Below are 16,323 nucleotides of genomic sequence, written 5' to 3'. Positions count from 1 at the left end.
ATTATTTAAATCTAGACCATATGGAAACATGCTATTCCATCTTCTTATCTGTGCAATATAAAGGCATGTTCAAAACTGACAAAAGTATCCATTTCTTGATTCTATGGTTTAATACCAGCAGCATACTTCTTCTTTTACCTCTATAGAACAATTTTCTTTGCTGAATTCTTCATAAAATGTTAGATTCCCTCTATCTGGAGTATAATTCAGCATCACATTTATGTCTTTAATTATTATATGTGTTCCTAGGTTGTTTTAACATATGTAATAAATTGCAACAAAAAGGAGTCATAAAAGAGAATGAGCAATAATAGCTATATACCTGTATTTTAAATGACTCTTAACATTTTTAGATTTACAGGAGTATGTGTCAGTCCATCTTTGTGGAAGAATGTGTGACTGAATAAATAGTGGAGCTTTGGTATCACAAAGCTTTATTTATTTATTTATTTATTTTATTTTATTTTATTAGATTTTTATACCGCCCTATTCCCGAAGGACTCAGGGCGGTTTACAGGGCAGCATAAAATACAATATAAAAGATAATATAAAATTAAAATGAATTAAATTAGTTTCCTAAGGATGAGGGTATACTTTCCATCAGAGAGAAGCCCAAAATAAGAGACTATGCAGTCCTAAGGGGAGGGGTGAAGAGGTTTGGGGTAGCTTCATCCTAGAATCTTTCGGGATATATATCTACTAAACTAGCTATAACCTTCCAAGGGTATAGCTAGTTTAGCAACCTTCTGCCGATTAGGAATAAGCAGATAAAGGACTGGACCCAGTTGGAGTTTGCTAGGTCCTCTGGGCTTGGACCTGACAATTTTCTTTGTCTTACAGGCTTACTGAACTAATGCCATGGCCCAATGGAATCAAACCACAGTGTCTGAATTCATCCTTGTTGGATTCACAGATAATCCAGTGGTCAGCACCTCTCTTTTTGTGGTGTTTCTAGCCATCTATGTGATCACTCTTCTCGGAAATCTAGGAATGATTGCACTGATTCGTCTTGACTCCCATCTCCAAACACCTATGTACTTTTTCCTTAGCAACCTGTCCTTCTCAGATATCTGTTACTCTACTGTCATTGTCCCTCAAACCCTGGTGAATTTCTTGGCTGAAAAGAAATCAATTTCTTTCATTGGCTGCGCTGCTCAGTTCTACTTCTATGCTGTGTTTGCAAGTGTAGAATGTCTCCTGCTAGCTGCTATGGCCTATGACCGTTATGTGGCCATCTGTAATCCACTATTGTATCCTACTGTCATGTCCAAGAAGGTTTGCATTTTCCTGGTGCTGGCTTCCTACCTTGTGGGTTGTGCCAATGGCATGGTACACACAAACACTACATTTCGCCTTCCCTTTTGCAGTTCCAATGTCATAAACCATTTTTTTTGTGATGTACCTTTAATTCTGAAGCTTGCCTGTTCAAACACTCAACTCAACCAGATTCTGCTTTTTGTGATCTCTTCACTGATAGGACTATGTTCATTCCTCACCATCCTTATCTCTTATATCTACATTATCACTGCTATTCAAAGAATCCACTCAAGCGGGGGAAGGAAGAAGACCTTCTCTACCTGTGGCTCCCATTTGATGGCTGTTACCTTGTTCTACACCACAATTCTTTTCATCTACCTGAAGCCTTCCTCAAGCGACAGTGAAGTGCAAGACCAAGTTGCTGCTGTCTTTTATACAGTAGTGATTCCTATGGTAAATCCTATGATCTATAGCCTAAGGAATAAGGAGGTGAAGGAAGCCCTGAAAAGGATAGTGAGGAAGAGATGGGTTTCTGGTCAGGCATAACACTTCCTCAAACTTGAGAATTACAAATTGCACTGGGCACCGAGCAGAAAGCATATGCATAGAGGATTGTATATCCAAGGAATACTTATTATTTTGAAACAATAAAGTTGAGAAGGGCAGACTGTTAACTTTTAAATATCTGCTTAACGAAAGATTATGTGGAATTATGCTTCTGGAAGATATAAAAAAGACTCTTGTGTAGAATGAGAAAGTGAAAGAAGCTGGAGCTAAGGAAAACATCTATACAAGAGAACCATTGCTGCAAAAAAAAGTAATGAAAGATACACTGGTACAATGTGCATAAAAAGAATAACATGGGAGAACATGATAAGAAATAAAACAGAATAATTATCATGAAGAAAGGCAAAAGTGCACTGATTTGGATGGAGAGACAGGGGACAGGGAGAGAAAGGGGAGAATGAGCTAGTGGGTAGTGAGAGAACACAAGAAGCCTCTAGGAATTCAGGTTTAAAATTATGAAATTATATTGAACTGAAGGAAGGAAATACTAGAAGAAGTGTTTTACAATTCTATATGAGAAGGATCCCCCCTACATCACTAATATGCTGCTTAATTTTGTGTGTGAGGGGGGGGTGTTCCTAGGATGGAAGATGTTGTGATTCAGGGTCAGCCTGTGGGTTCGGCAGTCGAGTCGGATGACTCAGACGAGGGGGAGGAGGGGGGTGTTGAAGAAGAACTTGCTGATGATGGCTTGGAGGCTCCGCAGAGCCCCCAGCCAGGCCCCTCTTACTTGGTGGAGACTCAGCTGCGCGAGCCCGACAGTGCGGATGATGATGACCCACAGCTGGCCCTGTTCAAGGACGCCCGACGCAGGAGGCAGTCAAGTAGGAGCAAGCAGAGAAAGGCTGTGGGACTTCTCGGAAGGAGGCAAAGAGAGGCCACGCCCTGAACTCTTATAAAGGGAGTGTCTGGGGGAGGGCTGGTTTGCTGAAAGCAACCGCTCCGATAGAGGATCAAAGCTCCGGTATCTTGTTTCATGTTTTGTTGTTTGTTTGTGTAATAAATTTGGCAGACGTTTTCCAGCCTCTGCCGTTTGTACAGGGGTTGCCTTTCTGCAAGGCCGGTAGCAGGCTGGTACAGAACAGAAGAGCAGACAATTCCAGGACTTTATGCCAGGCATATATACTGCCAGAAGGTTCACCCAGGAAGTGAAAGTCATCCCAGCTGCCAAGCCAAAGCAAGCAGGCACCTGTACCAGCCAATAGGGATAAAAGAAGATACTGGAGGCAAATGATCCTTTAGCAGTAACAGCAAATACATCATTTCATGCTGCACAGGAGAAAGCAATGGTAAAGCCACTTCAGCATTTTAGCAAGAAAACTACACAGGTTGACAATATAAAATGACTGATAATATAATGCCAGATGATGGGGGCCCCGAGTTTTAAATCATTTAAAAATGCACAAAATTGTACCAGGGAAATTTGGCAGCATGATTTTAAGTCATTACAGGGGGAGTTTGAGTATATGGTAAGATTTGCCTACCAAAAATAATACCACTGAAAATCAATCAAAGCTTAGCGAGGTGATCTCAGCATGCTAGAATGCCACAAATGAAACCCAGTTGACTGAAGGCAGTCTGCAGATTGCCCACATTGGCATAAAGGAAAAGCATTATTATTCAGATGAAAAAAAGACCTAAGGGTATGCTACTCTGCCTCCATTAAAAGACAAAATCACTAGGCTGATTATCTAATGTTCCTCATCTCGCCTATCTTATGAGTCATTTCAGTTGCCTTGGTAAGCATCCATCACTGCTATAATCCCCATGTTGTAAAATAGTCAGACAGCAATGTGAATCAAAAGCCTAGTGAGAGAGTTTGCCCGAAGAGAGCCAAATACACTCCAGGAAATAATAGCATGGTCCAAATATATCCCAAGAATCACAGAATGCCAAATTGGGTAATCAGCCAGTCCAATGATCAAGAGTCATGAATAAGATGCAAAAGCTAGGATATAGAATAGAATAGAATAGAATAGAATAGAATAGAATAGAATAGAATAGAATAGAATAGAATAGAATAGAATAGAATAGAATAGAATAGAATAGAATAGAATAGAATAGAATAGAATAGAGCTGGAAGGGACCTTGGAGGTCTTCTAATCCAACCTCCTGCTCAAGCAGGAGAATACAGTATCAGACAAGTGAATGTCCAGTCTCTTCTTAAAAATCTCCAGTGATGGAGCACCCACAATTTCTGGGATTAAGCTGTTCCACTGGATGATTGTCCTCACTGTCAGGAAGTTTCTCCTTAATTCCAGGTTGCTTCTCTCTTTGATCAGTTTCCAACCATTGTTTCCCGTCCTTCGCTCTGGTGCTTTGGTAAACAACTTGGCCCCCTCTGCCTTGTGGCAGCCTCTCAGATACTGGAACACTGCTATCATGTCTCCCCTATTTCTTCTTTTCTTTAGACTGGCCAAACCCAAGTTCCGCAGCCGTTCTTCGTATGTTTTAGTTTCCAGGCCTTTGATCATCTTAGTTGCTCTTCTCTGAACTTTTTCCAAGGTCTCAACATCTTTTTTGTGATCAAAATCACAATGTTATCAAAATGTTATCTCCAACAAAGACTGCAAACAAAGGAGCTATTTAAATTTCTGTAGCCAGTTGGCTGTATTTACATATGTCTTGCCCTATGCTTAGTGAGAAGCCGCATGGAGGAATGTTGCTCTGCTCACCTCTGGATTTGCCTAGATCTTGGTCTTAGGAGTTTTGCCCTGTCATCTGACTGCTCTTCCTGATTCCTGAGGCTGACTATCCTGAAACACAAGCTCAGCTGGAGCAACATTGTCAGATTCCAGGTCAGAGTCAGACTCTGAATCATAGATTATGACAACTGCTGAGTGTTGACTGAGTAGAGTTTGAAAGAGACCGGGTAACAAAATCTTCCTCTTCCGCTATGCTCTTTCTGTATCACAGCAGCATCCACTTCTCCTACTGAAAGAACTAGCATCTCCTTCTTTGCCATATGACAGCAATGCCTTCTGGCACAGAAAATACCACCATGTAATTATTTCAGAGTCTTTCTGCCCTCTCTGATGCACATCATAAAAGTTTTCGATTTATAGATAAGCAATTGAGCTAGCCAAGTTTCTTGATCATACTACATTATTCAAGAACTCCAAGTTGTGAAGAGCTCCAGAAGGATCAATTTAAATTGAGTAAGTGGTCAATCTAATGACAAATGGGACAGAGTTTAAGTAAATGTAAACAGGTGAAAATTGAGGGTCAGAAAGAGTTTTCACTCTCTTGGTAATTATTTCCTATATCTTTGCGGTGCTAAATGCCACAATATAAACAATATTATCTTTCCAGTTAAACTGGAACACATCAAACACTTCTTCTGTGACATCCCTGCAGTTGTATCTCCATCCTGCTCTGTCATCACACTGAACATGAGGATGTTCTCTTTTAAAGATATGCTTTAATCCCATCTTTATTAATTGTATATAAAAAACCCCTCAAGGTAAATCAATGTACTTACTACTACTCTCTCCTCCTATTTTCCCCTGCAACAACAACCTTATGAGGTGAGTTGGGCTAAGAGAGAGTGACTGGCCCAAAGTCACCCAGCCAGATTTTTATGTCTAAGACAAGTCTCAATATGATTTACCGGTTTCCAGCTTGGTGCCCTCACCACTAGACCAGACTGACATAGGATGTATAGAAACAATTGGAGAGAGACAGTTTTGTAAGTAACCCAATCCTAAGCCATGAAAACTTTAAATCTTGAATTGTACTATGAAACAGATGCAGCCAATGCAGCTTGCAGAGCAGCGACATCATATGTACCAAGTATGGCACCAGAAACTGCCCATGTGCCATATTCTGCATCAGTTGAAACTTCTGAATACTCTTCAAGAGCAGCTCCACATAGAGTAAATAGTCCATGCAATAGCCCACCCTGGAGGTCACAAGGACATGGATGACTGGGATCAGGGCCCCCCAGTCCAGGGACAGGAACAACTGACATAAAACCTAAATCTATGCAAAGGACCCCCTAGCCATGGCTGCCACATAATTCATGAAGCCAGACTTCAGAGCCCATAAAAGTTAAAACTGATTTACAAAGCATGCCAAGTCTTAAGTTTGTTTTCCTTAGTGTGACTTATTGTTTGCTTGACTTAAATGCACTACTGACATAAAGCATCTTTGATTGGTACCAAAATAACAGTAATTCAGAAATAATTTATATCATTTTAATAATGACTTGTTATGAGGGTGTTCTAAATCACTAGTGGAGGAAATCACTTTAGTGTGTTATGTTACCCCATATGAGTTGTTATAGGAAAACAGAGTTTAAATACTCTAGATCAGACATGTCAAACACAAGGCCCGGGGCCCAGATCCGGCCCGTGAAGTGGTTTCATGCGGCCCGCGAAGCCATCCTGGAAACAGTGAGGGAACGGCCCCCACTGCCTTGGCCCTGGCCCAGAGACCCTCCTCCTGCCAGAGACCCTCAGATCTGTCCAACTAATGCCCAGGCCCCCATAGGCACCCTTGTTGCGAATGATGTAGAGCTGGCCACGCCCACCCAGTAGGCCATACGCACTCTAGCCACGCCCACTAAGTAGGCCACACCCACCCAGGCCACACCCACCCAGCCCCCTGAGGGCAACCACAATGCTGATGCGGCCCTCAATGAAATTGAGTTTGACACCCCTGCTCTAGATTAATTACAAAGGCTGGGATTTTCCAAATGGTGTTCTGTGAAACCCTAAGACTCCACAAGAACTGGATGAGTTCCTTGATAGGTCTGGTTGTGGGGGGAAGTTCACTTAAAGACAGCATTGATAGAAATTTTTCTAAGCCTTAGGGGAGAACATTTGTTTATTTTCTAGGTGGATCTTTTCCTCTTGATCAGGGAATCTAGGATTTTTTTTAAACTAACAGGATGTTCATCCTGAAGAACTCTGAAAGCCCATGACTTGGGCCAATATGTCATCATCACTGTTCATGCACCAACATTTTACACAATATTCTTGTGTAGAAGGTGGATCATCAAATGACATTGCAGTGGAAATCATTTCTACCATTAAAGCTATTAATGTAATTGTAATTGCCACTAGAGATCAATCCCATTGGGAGGTCAAAATCCCCAGGTTCAGTCCCTCAGTATATAAAATCTGTTCCAATATAGCCATTGCAGAGAAAGAGTTCAAGAATCAATCCAGGTCACCTTCATGATGCTCTCTTTCAGGCATTTCCTGAATTTATATAATCAGAAATGACATCCTTGACAATAAATAAGCAAATGCGTCCTTCTCAGCAATGTGAAACAAGAATTTCAAAGTAACTAGAGGAGGAAAAAGTACTAGCAGAGCACAAGGGAACGGGTAGGTTAAAAACAACATTTATCTAACTATCCCAAGCTTCTACCTTAATGATCCCATCAGTGCCCTCTGCCATTAGATGAGATGAATTGGCAAAGAAGGGTGAAACATCTTTGTTTTCTACCTTCCTTTCTATCTCGGTTCAAAACCAAGTTTTGAAAACATGTACTTTTTTTTTTCCTCAGAGGCAGTAGAATTGCAGCAACATAATTTGCCATTTCTCTTTATGCCTTTCTATTTTTTTCCTTACCATTTAAATTTTAGTTTAGAGTCTGAGAAATGAAATGGTATTGCCAGCAACCCCAGGGGTTCATTTTGGATGCATCAGCTACCATCAGTATTGCAAATAAAGCATTTACTAGATGCTTCCAGCTTTTTATGGCCTAGGTACATCTAAGCTGTATTTAGTATTTACATTGTGAAAGTGAGATTCTCATCCTTTCCGCTTTGCTTTTTACAAACATCTTCCTCGGTGTTGCAATTATTCCAGTTGTTGTTTAGTTGTTAGGTTGTGTCTGACACTTTCTGACCCCATGGACCATAATACTCCAGCTCCCCCCCCCTTGTTGTCCACTGTCTCCCAGAGTTTGCTGAAATTCATGTTCATTGCATCAATGACACTATCTAACCATCTCTTCCTCTGCTTTTCTCTTCTCCTTTTGCCTTCAATCTTTCCAACATCAGGGTTTTTTCCAATGAGTTCTATAATTATTGTGGCTTATTCTACCAATAAGCACCTTTAGGAATCATTTAATTAATAACAGTTTTCAGAAAACTATGGGTGAATAATGAGTTAAATACTATCACTTACAGATTTGGCTTAGCCTTCTCATACACCGTAAAAATCCCAGAATTTCCAGGGATTCATTTAGCATCATATGTAATTTGGACCTGAAATAAATCTAGGGAATGTCATACTAGCAAGAATACCAACATATGCCACTGTACAGTTCTTCGTGTCATTCATGATTCTTGGCCACTACAAGGACAGGTCCATGTAGTTTTCTTGGCAATGGAAATAGTTTGCCATTGCCTCCTTCCTAAGGCTGTGAAAAAGACTAACTAGCCCAAAGTCATCAGCTGATTTCCGTGCCTAAGGAAGGACCAAATCCAGGTATTCTTTCTAGCATGAGGTAGAAATGACTATGAAATCCAGTTAGAAACTAAACCCAATTTTACCATTTGGAACAGTTTCAGAATATTCTGAGGATTTTTTCTAATACTTGATCATTTTGGATATGTGTATACTATATGCATGTATGTGCATGTTTTTATTCTCGAGATTGCCTGGACAAGTTCCTGCAGTTTTCTCGGCATTTTTTCAGAAGTGGTTTGCATTGCCTCCTTCTTGGGCTGAGAAAAGGTACTGGTTCAAGGTCTTCCAGCTGGTGGGAGGGACTAGAAGTCATGATCCCCCAGTTTCCAGCCAGATGCTTTAGCCACTGCACTCATCTGGCTCTCTGTGTATACATTTATGTGGCCTTTTACATTGCTATACATGGACATAGTGGGTGCTTATACATGCTTACTCTTGTGTTAAGTCTAAAATGATTCCCCAAATACAGCTCCAAGTCATTGTTCCTCAGCTACTGGAATGTGCACCACTGGTGATCTACAGAAGAAATGTGTACATTTTCAGTGACATGTGCTGAGAGTCAAAAGAACACAGCATCTCACCAGAGCATTTCCTACCTCCAGTGACGGGAGCAGCCTTTGAATTTTGGATTAGGTATAATATGAGTTTTATTATGGGGGAGGGCTTGGGTGGACACTATTACCCTGTGACAAACATTTCAGTTCTAGTTTGCTCTCATTATTTGGATATATTTCTTGTTGGGGTTTAGTTGGAGAATGCGCAATAGGAAAACAACTGCTTCAATTCTAGTTAACTTTTATTATTTCCATGTATCTTTTGACTGAGGCTTAGGCCAACACAGCTTCATGCTAATTAGATCTCAGTTGGGGTATAATAGCAACATTGTCCACAATATTATTGCAATTTTTATATCCTTCAAACCTACTGAAATGGATAAATATATTTATAAATCTACAGTATATATATGTGTGTGTGTGTGTGTGTGTGTGTGTGTGTGTGTGTGTGTGTTTTCTGAGGTTTTCTGAGGTTTCCACTACCACATGCTTCTTCCAGAAGAAGGAAGCTGAAGCCACCAGCCTGAGGATCGCGGATGGGATTCCGTCAAAACGTTGCTCCTACACCTTCAATTCTACGTGGGGAAAAACCCGAATGACCAAAGATACACACACACACACACACACACACACACACACACACACACACACACATATATATATATATATATATGTGTGTGTGTGTGTGTGTGTGTGTGTGTGTGTGTGTATATATGTATATGTATATGTATATGTATATGTATATGTATATGTATATGTATATGTATATGTATATGTATATGTATATGTATATGTATATGTATATGTATATGTATATGTATATATTTTTGTTTGGTTCAGTTTTCTTTTTCTCTCTTGGTGAGACACAGGTTCTTTGTTAATGTGCTTAGTAGAATTCAAAATATAAAGTCTGAAAACCATTGTTTTAAATCATGTGCACAGAAAAATGGGAGCCATTTTCTTGAGCTTTTTCTAAAATATTCAAGCAACATTCCTAAAGTCCAGAAATCTAGAGGCTATTGTTTGTTTTTCCCTAATTGAGAAAATCTACAAAATGACCTTTACTCGTTTGCAATATCCAGGGTTTTGGAAGGATGTTATACTGATAACATAAATATTTCCTTCTTTTTCCTACAAAATATAGGTAGCCATGGCCATGGAGAATTACACCACAGTGCACGAATTCATTTTTGTGGGATTTAGTGACTTGCCAAACCTACAGATCCCACTCTTTGCTTTTTTCCTAATGGTATATATTATCACAGTGACTGGAAATGTTGGGATGATCCTATTAATCAGGATGTGCTCACAACTTCATACCCCCATGTATTTCTTCCTAAGCAATTTGTCTTTTGTAGATCTCTGTTACTCTTCCGTTGTCACACCCAAAATCCTGCTAGACATGGTCGTGAAGAAAAGAAATATTTCATTGACTGGATGTGCTCTACAAATGTGGTTTTTCTGTCTCTTTTTAGCCACTGAATGTTTCCTCTTGGCTGTAATGGCATATGACCGATATAAGGCCATTTCCAATCCACTTTTGTATACAGTCATCATGTCACAGAGAGTGTGCACCAGGTTGGCAATCATTCCCTATTTAGTAGGAATGCTGAATGCTACCACACATACAGCTTTATCTCTTCAGCTGACCTTCTGTCATGGCAATCTAATTAACCATTTCTTCTGTGATATCCCTGCAGTCATATCCTTGTCCTGTTCAGATACTCAACTCAACAAGGGAGTGCTTTTTGGTCTGTCTTGCACCCTTGGTATCGTAAGCACTTCTATTATTGTTGTCTCTTATACCTACATTGTCCTAGCCATCCTGAGAATCCGCTCCAATGAGGGCAGACGCAAAGCTTTTTCGACCTGTTCAACCCATCTCACAACAGTATCTATCTTTTATGGAACCCTCTTCTTCACCTATGTGAGACCCAGCTCCTTCTCAACAGTAGATGAGGACAAAATTATCTCCATGTTCTACACTGTAGTGATCCCCATGTTGAACCCTTTGATCTATAGCTTGAGGAACCAGGAGGTAAAACAAGCAATGAGGAAATTGACTATGGGTAAAAAGTTCCCCACAAAATAAAATGGTGAGTCCTATAATGGATTCTGTTCTTGATTGATTAACTATGTACCATTAAGTAAATATTGACTCTTAGCATCACATAGATCCATTTTCTCAATGATGATCTGTCCCTAATCTTTTACATGTCTTCCAACAATGCATTCATCACCACTGTAAGTGAGTTCACCTGTCTTGCTGCTGGCCATGCTTTCCTTGTCCTTCTTTTCATCCTCCCCACCTTGGAGACATCTGTAGAAAGCTATATCTCCACACAATGTGTCTGAAGAAAGATAGTTTGAATCTGTTCATTTGTGCCTCTGGAGAGCTCTGGATTGATTTGTTCAAGTAGCTTGTAAGTATTCTTACTCAACAAAAGAAATGCATTCCTTTAAATTGATCAACAAGAGTAGCCCTCATATTTTGGGAGTGGGATGAAAATGGATAATGAAACAGAAAAACTACTATGCTTGGCAAAGTTATCAGAAGTAAAAAAAAAAAGCAAAAACAGTGAAATCTGGTGGAATCAAAGAAAGTACTGTATATGTTGACAGGACTTTCTTGTTTTTTCTTTGAAGACGTTTCGCTTCTCACCCAAGAAGCTTCTTCAGCTCTGACTGGATGGTGGGGAATGGAAGGATTTGTATTCCTTGCAGACAGGTGGTCATTTGTATTCTTTTAGAGAGTCATTGAGGCCACTTGGGGGTTTGTCTGTGTCCTCAGGGTCACCTGAGTAGAGAAAGTGGGTGTGGAGCCTTCTTGGAACTGTTAAAAGGACTGTGTTGTAGACTGGAGATAGGAGTACAAATCCTTCCATTCCTCTCCATCCAGTCAGAGCTGAAGAAGCTTCTTGGATGAGAAGCGAAACATCTTTTGGGGAAAAACAAAAAAGTCCAGTTGCCTCCTGAAAAAGCATCTTTGGGACAATTATGACATAGATGACTGAGAATCTCCATAGACATATTACATGTTATTACTAGGAGCAGATCAAGATGGTAAGTATTTTTTCATGAAGTCAATAGAAGTCAAGTGTGACTCAATGTCACCTAACAAGCCAGAGTCCAACTAGGAAAACGTCTTCTCACGTATACAGAGAAATGTGATATTCAGGGGGAAACAAGTCCATTTTAATTCTTACCATTATATTAAAAGAACATTTGTGAGGATCAGAATCTGAAAATAGAAGGTATTTTTTTATTATGAACATAGTATTTATTGTATTCAGTCTAGATCAGATGACAGATTTTTTCATTTGAGAACCTCAGTAGATCTCCCACCGAACTTCAACAAACATCAATTTGCCTACAGGGGGAACAGGTCAACAGACGATGCCATAGCTACTGCTCTACACTCTGTAGCAAGCCATCTAGAGAAACCGGGAAGCTATATCAGAATGCTTTTTGTTGATTACAGCTCGGCTTTCAACACCATTTTGCCAAGCACTCTCATTGAAAATCTGACTGACTTGAAATTTTCCCCCTCCATCTGCAATTGGATTAAAGACTTTCTCAGGGACCGGTTACAAACAGTGAGGCTCGGGTTTGTTCTATCCACCCCCCTGAAGCTTTGCGCCGGCTCGCCACAGAGCTGCATGCTTAGCCCCTACCTGTACTCATTGCACACATATGATTGTGTATTGTCTGACCCATCTATTGTGATAATTAGGTTCACAGATGATACCACCATAGTGGGTCTTATTACAGGTGGAGATGAGACAGCATACAGGGGGGAGGTACAAAAACTATCCATATGGTGTTTCAAGAACAACTTGCACCTGAACATCAGCAAGACGAAAGAAATGGTGCTAGGCTTCCAGAGGAAAAAAGAGGAACCTGCCCCACTTTACATCGGGGGGGGGCTGTGTGGAGAGAGTTTCCTCCTTTAAATTTCTGGGAGTCTACCTCTGTGAAGATCTTACCTGAAAAGTTAACACAACCCAGGTGGCCAGAAAGGCCCAACAGAGACTCCACTTCCTCAGGGTCTTGCGAAAGAACAGGGTAGAACAATGGCTAATGACCCTCTTTTACCGGTCTACTATAGAGAGCGTCCTCTCGCACTGTATTGTGATTTCATATGCTGGTCTGACAGCCACGGATAGGAAAGTATTACAGAGGGTGGTGAGCACAGCACAAGACATTGTAAGCTGTCCCCTGACACCACTGGATGACATCGCCAGGGCTCGCTGCCTTGGAAGAGTGAGGAAAATTCTCAGGGATGACTCACACCCTGGTCGGTATTTCTTTACTCTCCTACCATCGGGTAGGAGATATAGGAGTATAGCCAGCCGTACCAACAGGCTGAAGAACAGCTTTTATCCATGGGCTGTTAGGCTCTTGAACGGGAAATAATTTTATAAATTTTATGTATGATTGACTTGCGAGGCCAGTGTGTTGTGCAATTAGCTCACATAAGATGGTGGGTTTGTTGTCACTGTGAGTTGGGGGGGGCACGAAGGGAAGCTCAGCCAATCTCAATGTATACATGGTTGTACTTTGACAATAAAGGTTCATTCAATCTCCCAAAGGGTTCTGAAGAAGTTTCTTGGATGAGAAGTGAAACATTTTCAAAGAAAAAACCAGGAAACTCCAGTTGCCTTTTGGAAAAAAAATCTTCAGAACAACCATGATCTGGATGATTGAGAATCTCCATAGACAGTGTAGATCTCATTAATAATAATAATAAAAACACTAAATGGCAATATCTCCAGTTACAAAACCTTTCATATCTAAATATGGACTTACAATCTTCAAACCCATTTTATTTATTGAGGATGTAGTCAACTGTACAATATCAGACATTTATAGCTATTATTCTTAAACAGTATTATATTAGGATACATCCAGATAAAATGGTTCAAAGTACTGAGAAGCTGGGAAGATCTCACTGCCTGATGAATTCTCAGCAACATCACCCCTGAAGGGCCACATTTCCTGCAATAATAGTAAGATTTATGTTAGAGTTTGTAGTCAAAATTGAACACAGCTTCAACTTTGGCTAGAAAAAAATTAAGTTAGGTAGTCTCAGCTATGACCTGGGAAAGAAATGAAGATTGTCAAATTGTCAAATTGTCCCCTTTTCAAGCTGAAGTTAAGGGAACATTTGGTTAGATATTGAGGAATTTATGATGTACACTGATAGAAAATTATTGACATATTTAAATAATCTTTCTGTAGATTTGAAATTATGGTTAATTTAACAACATTATTTCATGAATATTGCACATTTTAGGCATCTTTTTAGGAAGAATTTGAAATATTGTAGAAGTGCATGTGATCTGGTCCTGAGTTACAGTGGCTTATTTTAGCCTCTCATGTATTAATTTTGTTTTAGAAGTGTCATTGTATACACCATCATTGTTTTGTGCTTTTTCCTATTATGGAGATTATAAACTAACCTAAATATAAACAAATAAATTGTGCATTGGTGAGATTTCAAAGGATTGCAAAATATATGTATTCTCAATACAAATTTCTGAAAATACCATTAATCTTATGGAAATATCATAAGTTTCTGATGAATTTGGAGGGGGCTGGATGAAACCACACAGAGACATCTAGGATTTAAAAGGTTGCTAATGGCTTCATTCATTAATTCCCCATGGTACATTATGTTTGCTTATTGTGCTACTTAAAGTTAATTTCCACCTTTATTAATAGAAATACCTCTATATTGCTTTTATCTCTGCTCTTTATCTAATCTGGAACTCATGAGTTCTGCCTAAGAAAAGAGAGAAATATGGCTTATAGATAGTAGCCTTTCATTTGGAAATTACAGCTGGTCCAGAATGCAGCAAAACAAAAAATTCTTGGCACTGCAGAGTTTTCCCACATTATATCATTGCTATGTGAGATCCACTGCCTTCCACTTTCTTTCCAGGGAGGAGGAGGAGGAGGAGGAGGAGGAGGAGGAGGAGGAGGAGGAGGAGGTGGTCAGAACAAGCTGCAGAAATTGCCAAGAAAAAGAGAACCTAAGAAAAACAAGTCTCAGAAAGGAATTAAACAAAAGTTTCAGAGACCTGTCAGAAGAGACAAAAAGCAGTATAACAGCAACTTCTATGAAGATCTGGAAAATGAAAAAAACAAGATGTTTCAAAACATCTCTGAACTCAAGAGGAAGATTAATATCAAACTGTTATGTTTGCAATAGTGGCGAATATCTGTAACTCAGGTGTAGGATGAAGGTGAACTTTCATTCTTTGAGCTTGTGGATAGATTACAAAATCAACTGTAACAATTGCAGCCAATTCTACATGGGACAAATATCACGTCAGTTAAAAACCAGGATCTATGAACACCGGCTGGCAGTCAAATATCATGATCCAAAATCCTTAATCATTACCCACACCGACACCAAACAACACCAGTTTGATTGGAGAACTCAAAAATCACAGCAGTTCTCCTCCCAATGACCCTGGCCTGATGTAACCTCACCATCACAAGGCCCATCACAAGCCTCTTACTGATGACTCACACCTGGCCCATCACAAGACCAATGACCACAGGCCTTCCTGTCTACCATCTTCTGGAGTCCATTTAGGCTCACGCCTACTGCTTCAGTGACTCCATCCAGCCACCTCATTCTCTGTCATCCCCTTCTTCTCTTGCCCTCAATCTTTCCCAGCATTAGGCTCTCCTCCAGTGAGTCCTTCCTTCTCATTAGGTGGTCAAAGTATTTGAGTTTCAACTTCAGGATCTGACCTTCTAAAGAGCAGTCAGGGTTGATCTCCTCTAGGACTGACCGGTTTGATCGCCTTGCAGTCCAAGGGACTCGCAGGAGTCTTCTCTAGCACCACAGTTCAAAGGCCTCAATTCTTTCGCACTCAGCCTTTCTTATGGCCCAACTTTCACAGCCATACATTGCAACTGGGAAGACCATAGCCTTGACTATCATAAAGGTAAAGGAAAAGGTTCCCCCGCACATGTGTGCTAGTCATTTCCAACTCTAGGGGCCGGTGCTCATCTCCGTTTCAAAGCCGAAGAGCCAGCACTTGTCCGAGGACGTCTCCGTGGTCATGTGGCCGGCATGACTAGACGCCAAAGGCGCACGGAACGCCGTTACCTTCCCACCGTAGTGGTCCCTATTTTTCTACTTGCATTTTTACGTGCTTTCGAACTGCTAGGTTGGCAGAAGCTGGGACGAGTAACAGGCGCTCACTCTGTTACGCGGCACTCGGGATTCGACCCACCAAACTGCCAACCTTCAGATCGACAAGCTCAGCGTTCTAACCCACTGAGCCACCGCGTCCCTATCATACTACATTCTTAATTTCATACTACATACTATCATACTACTTCATACTATCATACTACATTCTTAATTTCACAAGTAGCAAAATAGTGCTTAAGAACTGTTAACATTCCCAGAAAGATCAGTCATGGAATAATATAGAATAACAGGGTTGGAAGGGACCTTGGGGGGTCTTCTAATCCAATCCCCTGCTCAATCTATTCT

At 40.4% G+C, this 16,323-nt stretch overlaps 1 protein-coding gene across 1 annotated transcript; it reads left to right on the top strand.

Annotated features, from left to right (window-relative positions):
- Positions 1–858: 858 nt before the first annotated feature.
- LOC308671625 (uncharacterized protein) lies at positions 859–10,896 on the top strand (the record flags this gene model as incomplete). Its single annotated transcript, XM_081333974.1, has 2 exons — positions 859–1,797; positions 9,949–10,896. The coding sequence occupies 2 exons, from the start codon at positions 859–861 to the stop codon at positions 10,894–10,896; spliced, it is 1,887 nt and encodes a 628-aa protein (XP_081190100.1).
- Positions 10,897–16,323: the final 5,427 nt, after the last annotated feature.

This window comes from Vipera berus (assembly GCF_964194415.1).
Source record: "Vipera berus genome assembly, chromosome: 1".
In the NCBI taxonomy this organism is placed as follows: Eukaryota; Metazoa; Chordata; class Lepidosauria; order Squamata; family Viperidae; genus Vipera; species Vipera berus.
The sequence above is the reverse complement of the archived record's forward strand: the minus strand, read 5'-3'. Positions and strand labels throughout refer to the sequence as shown.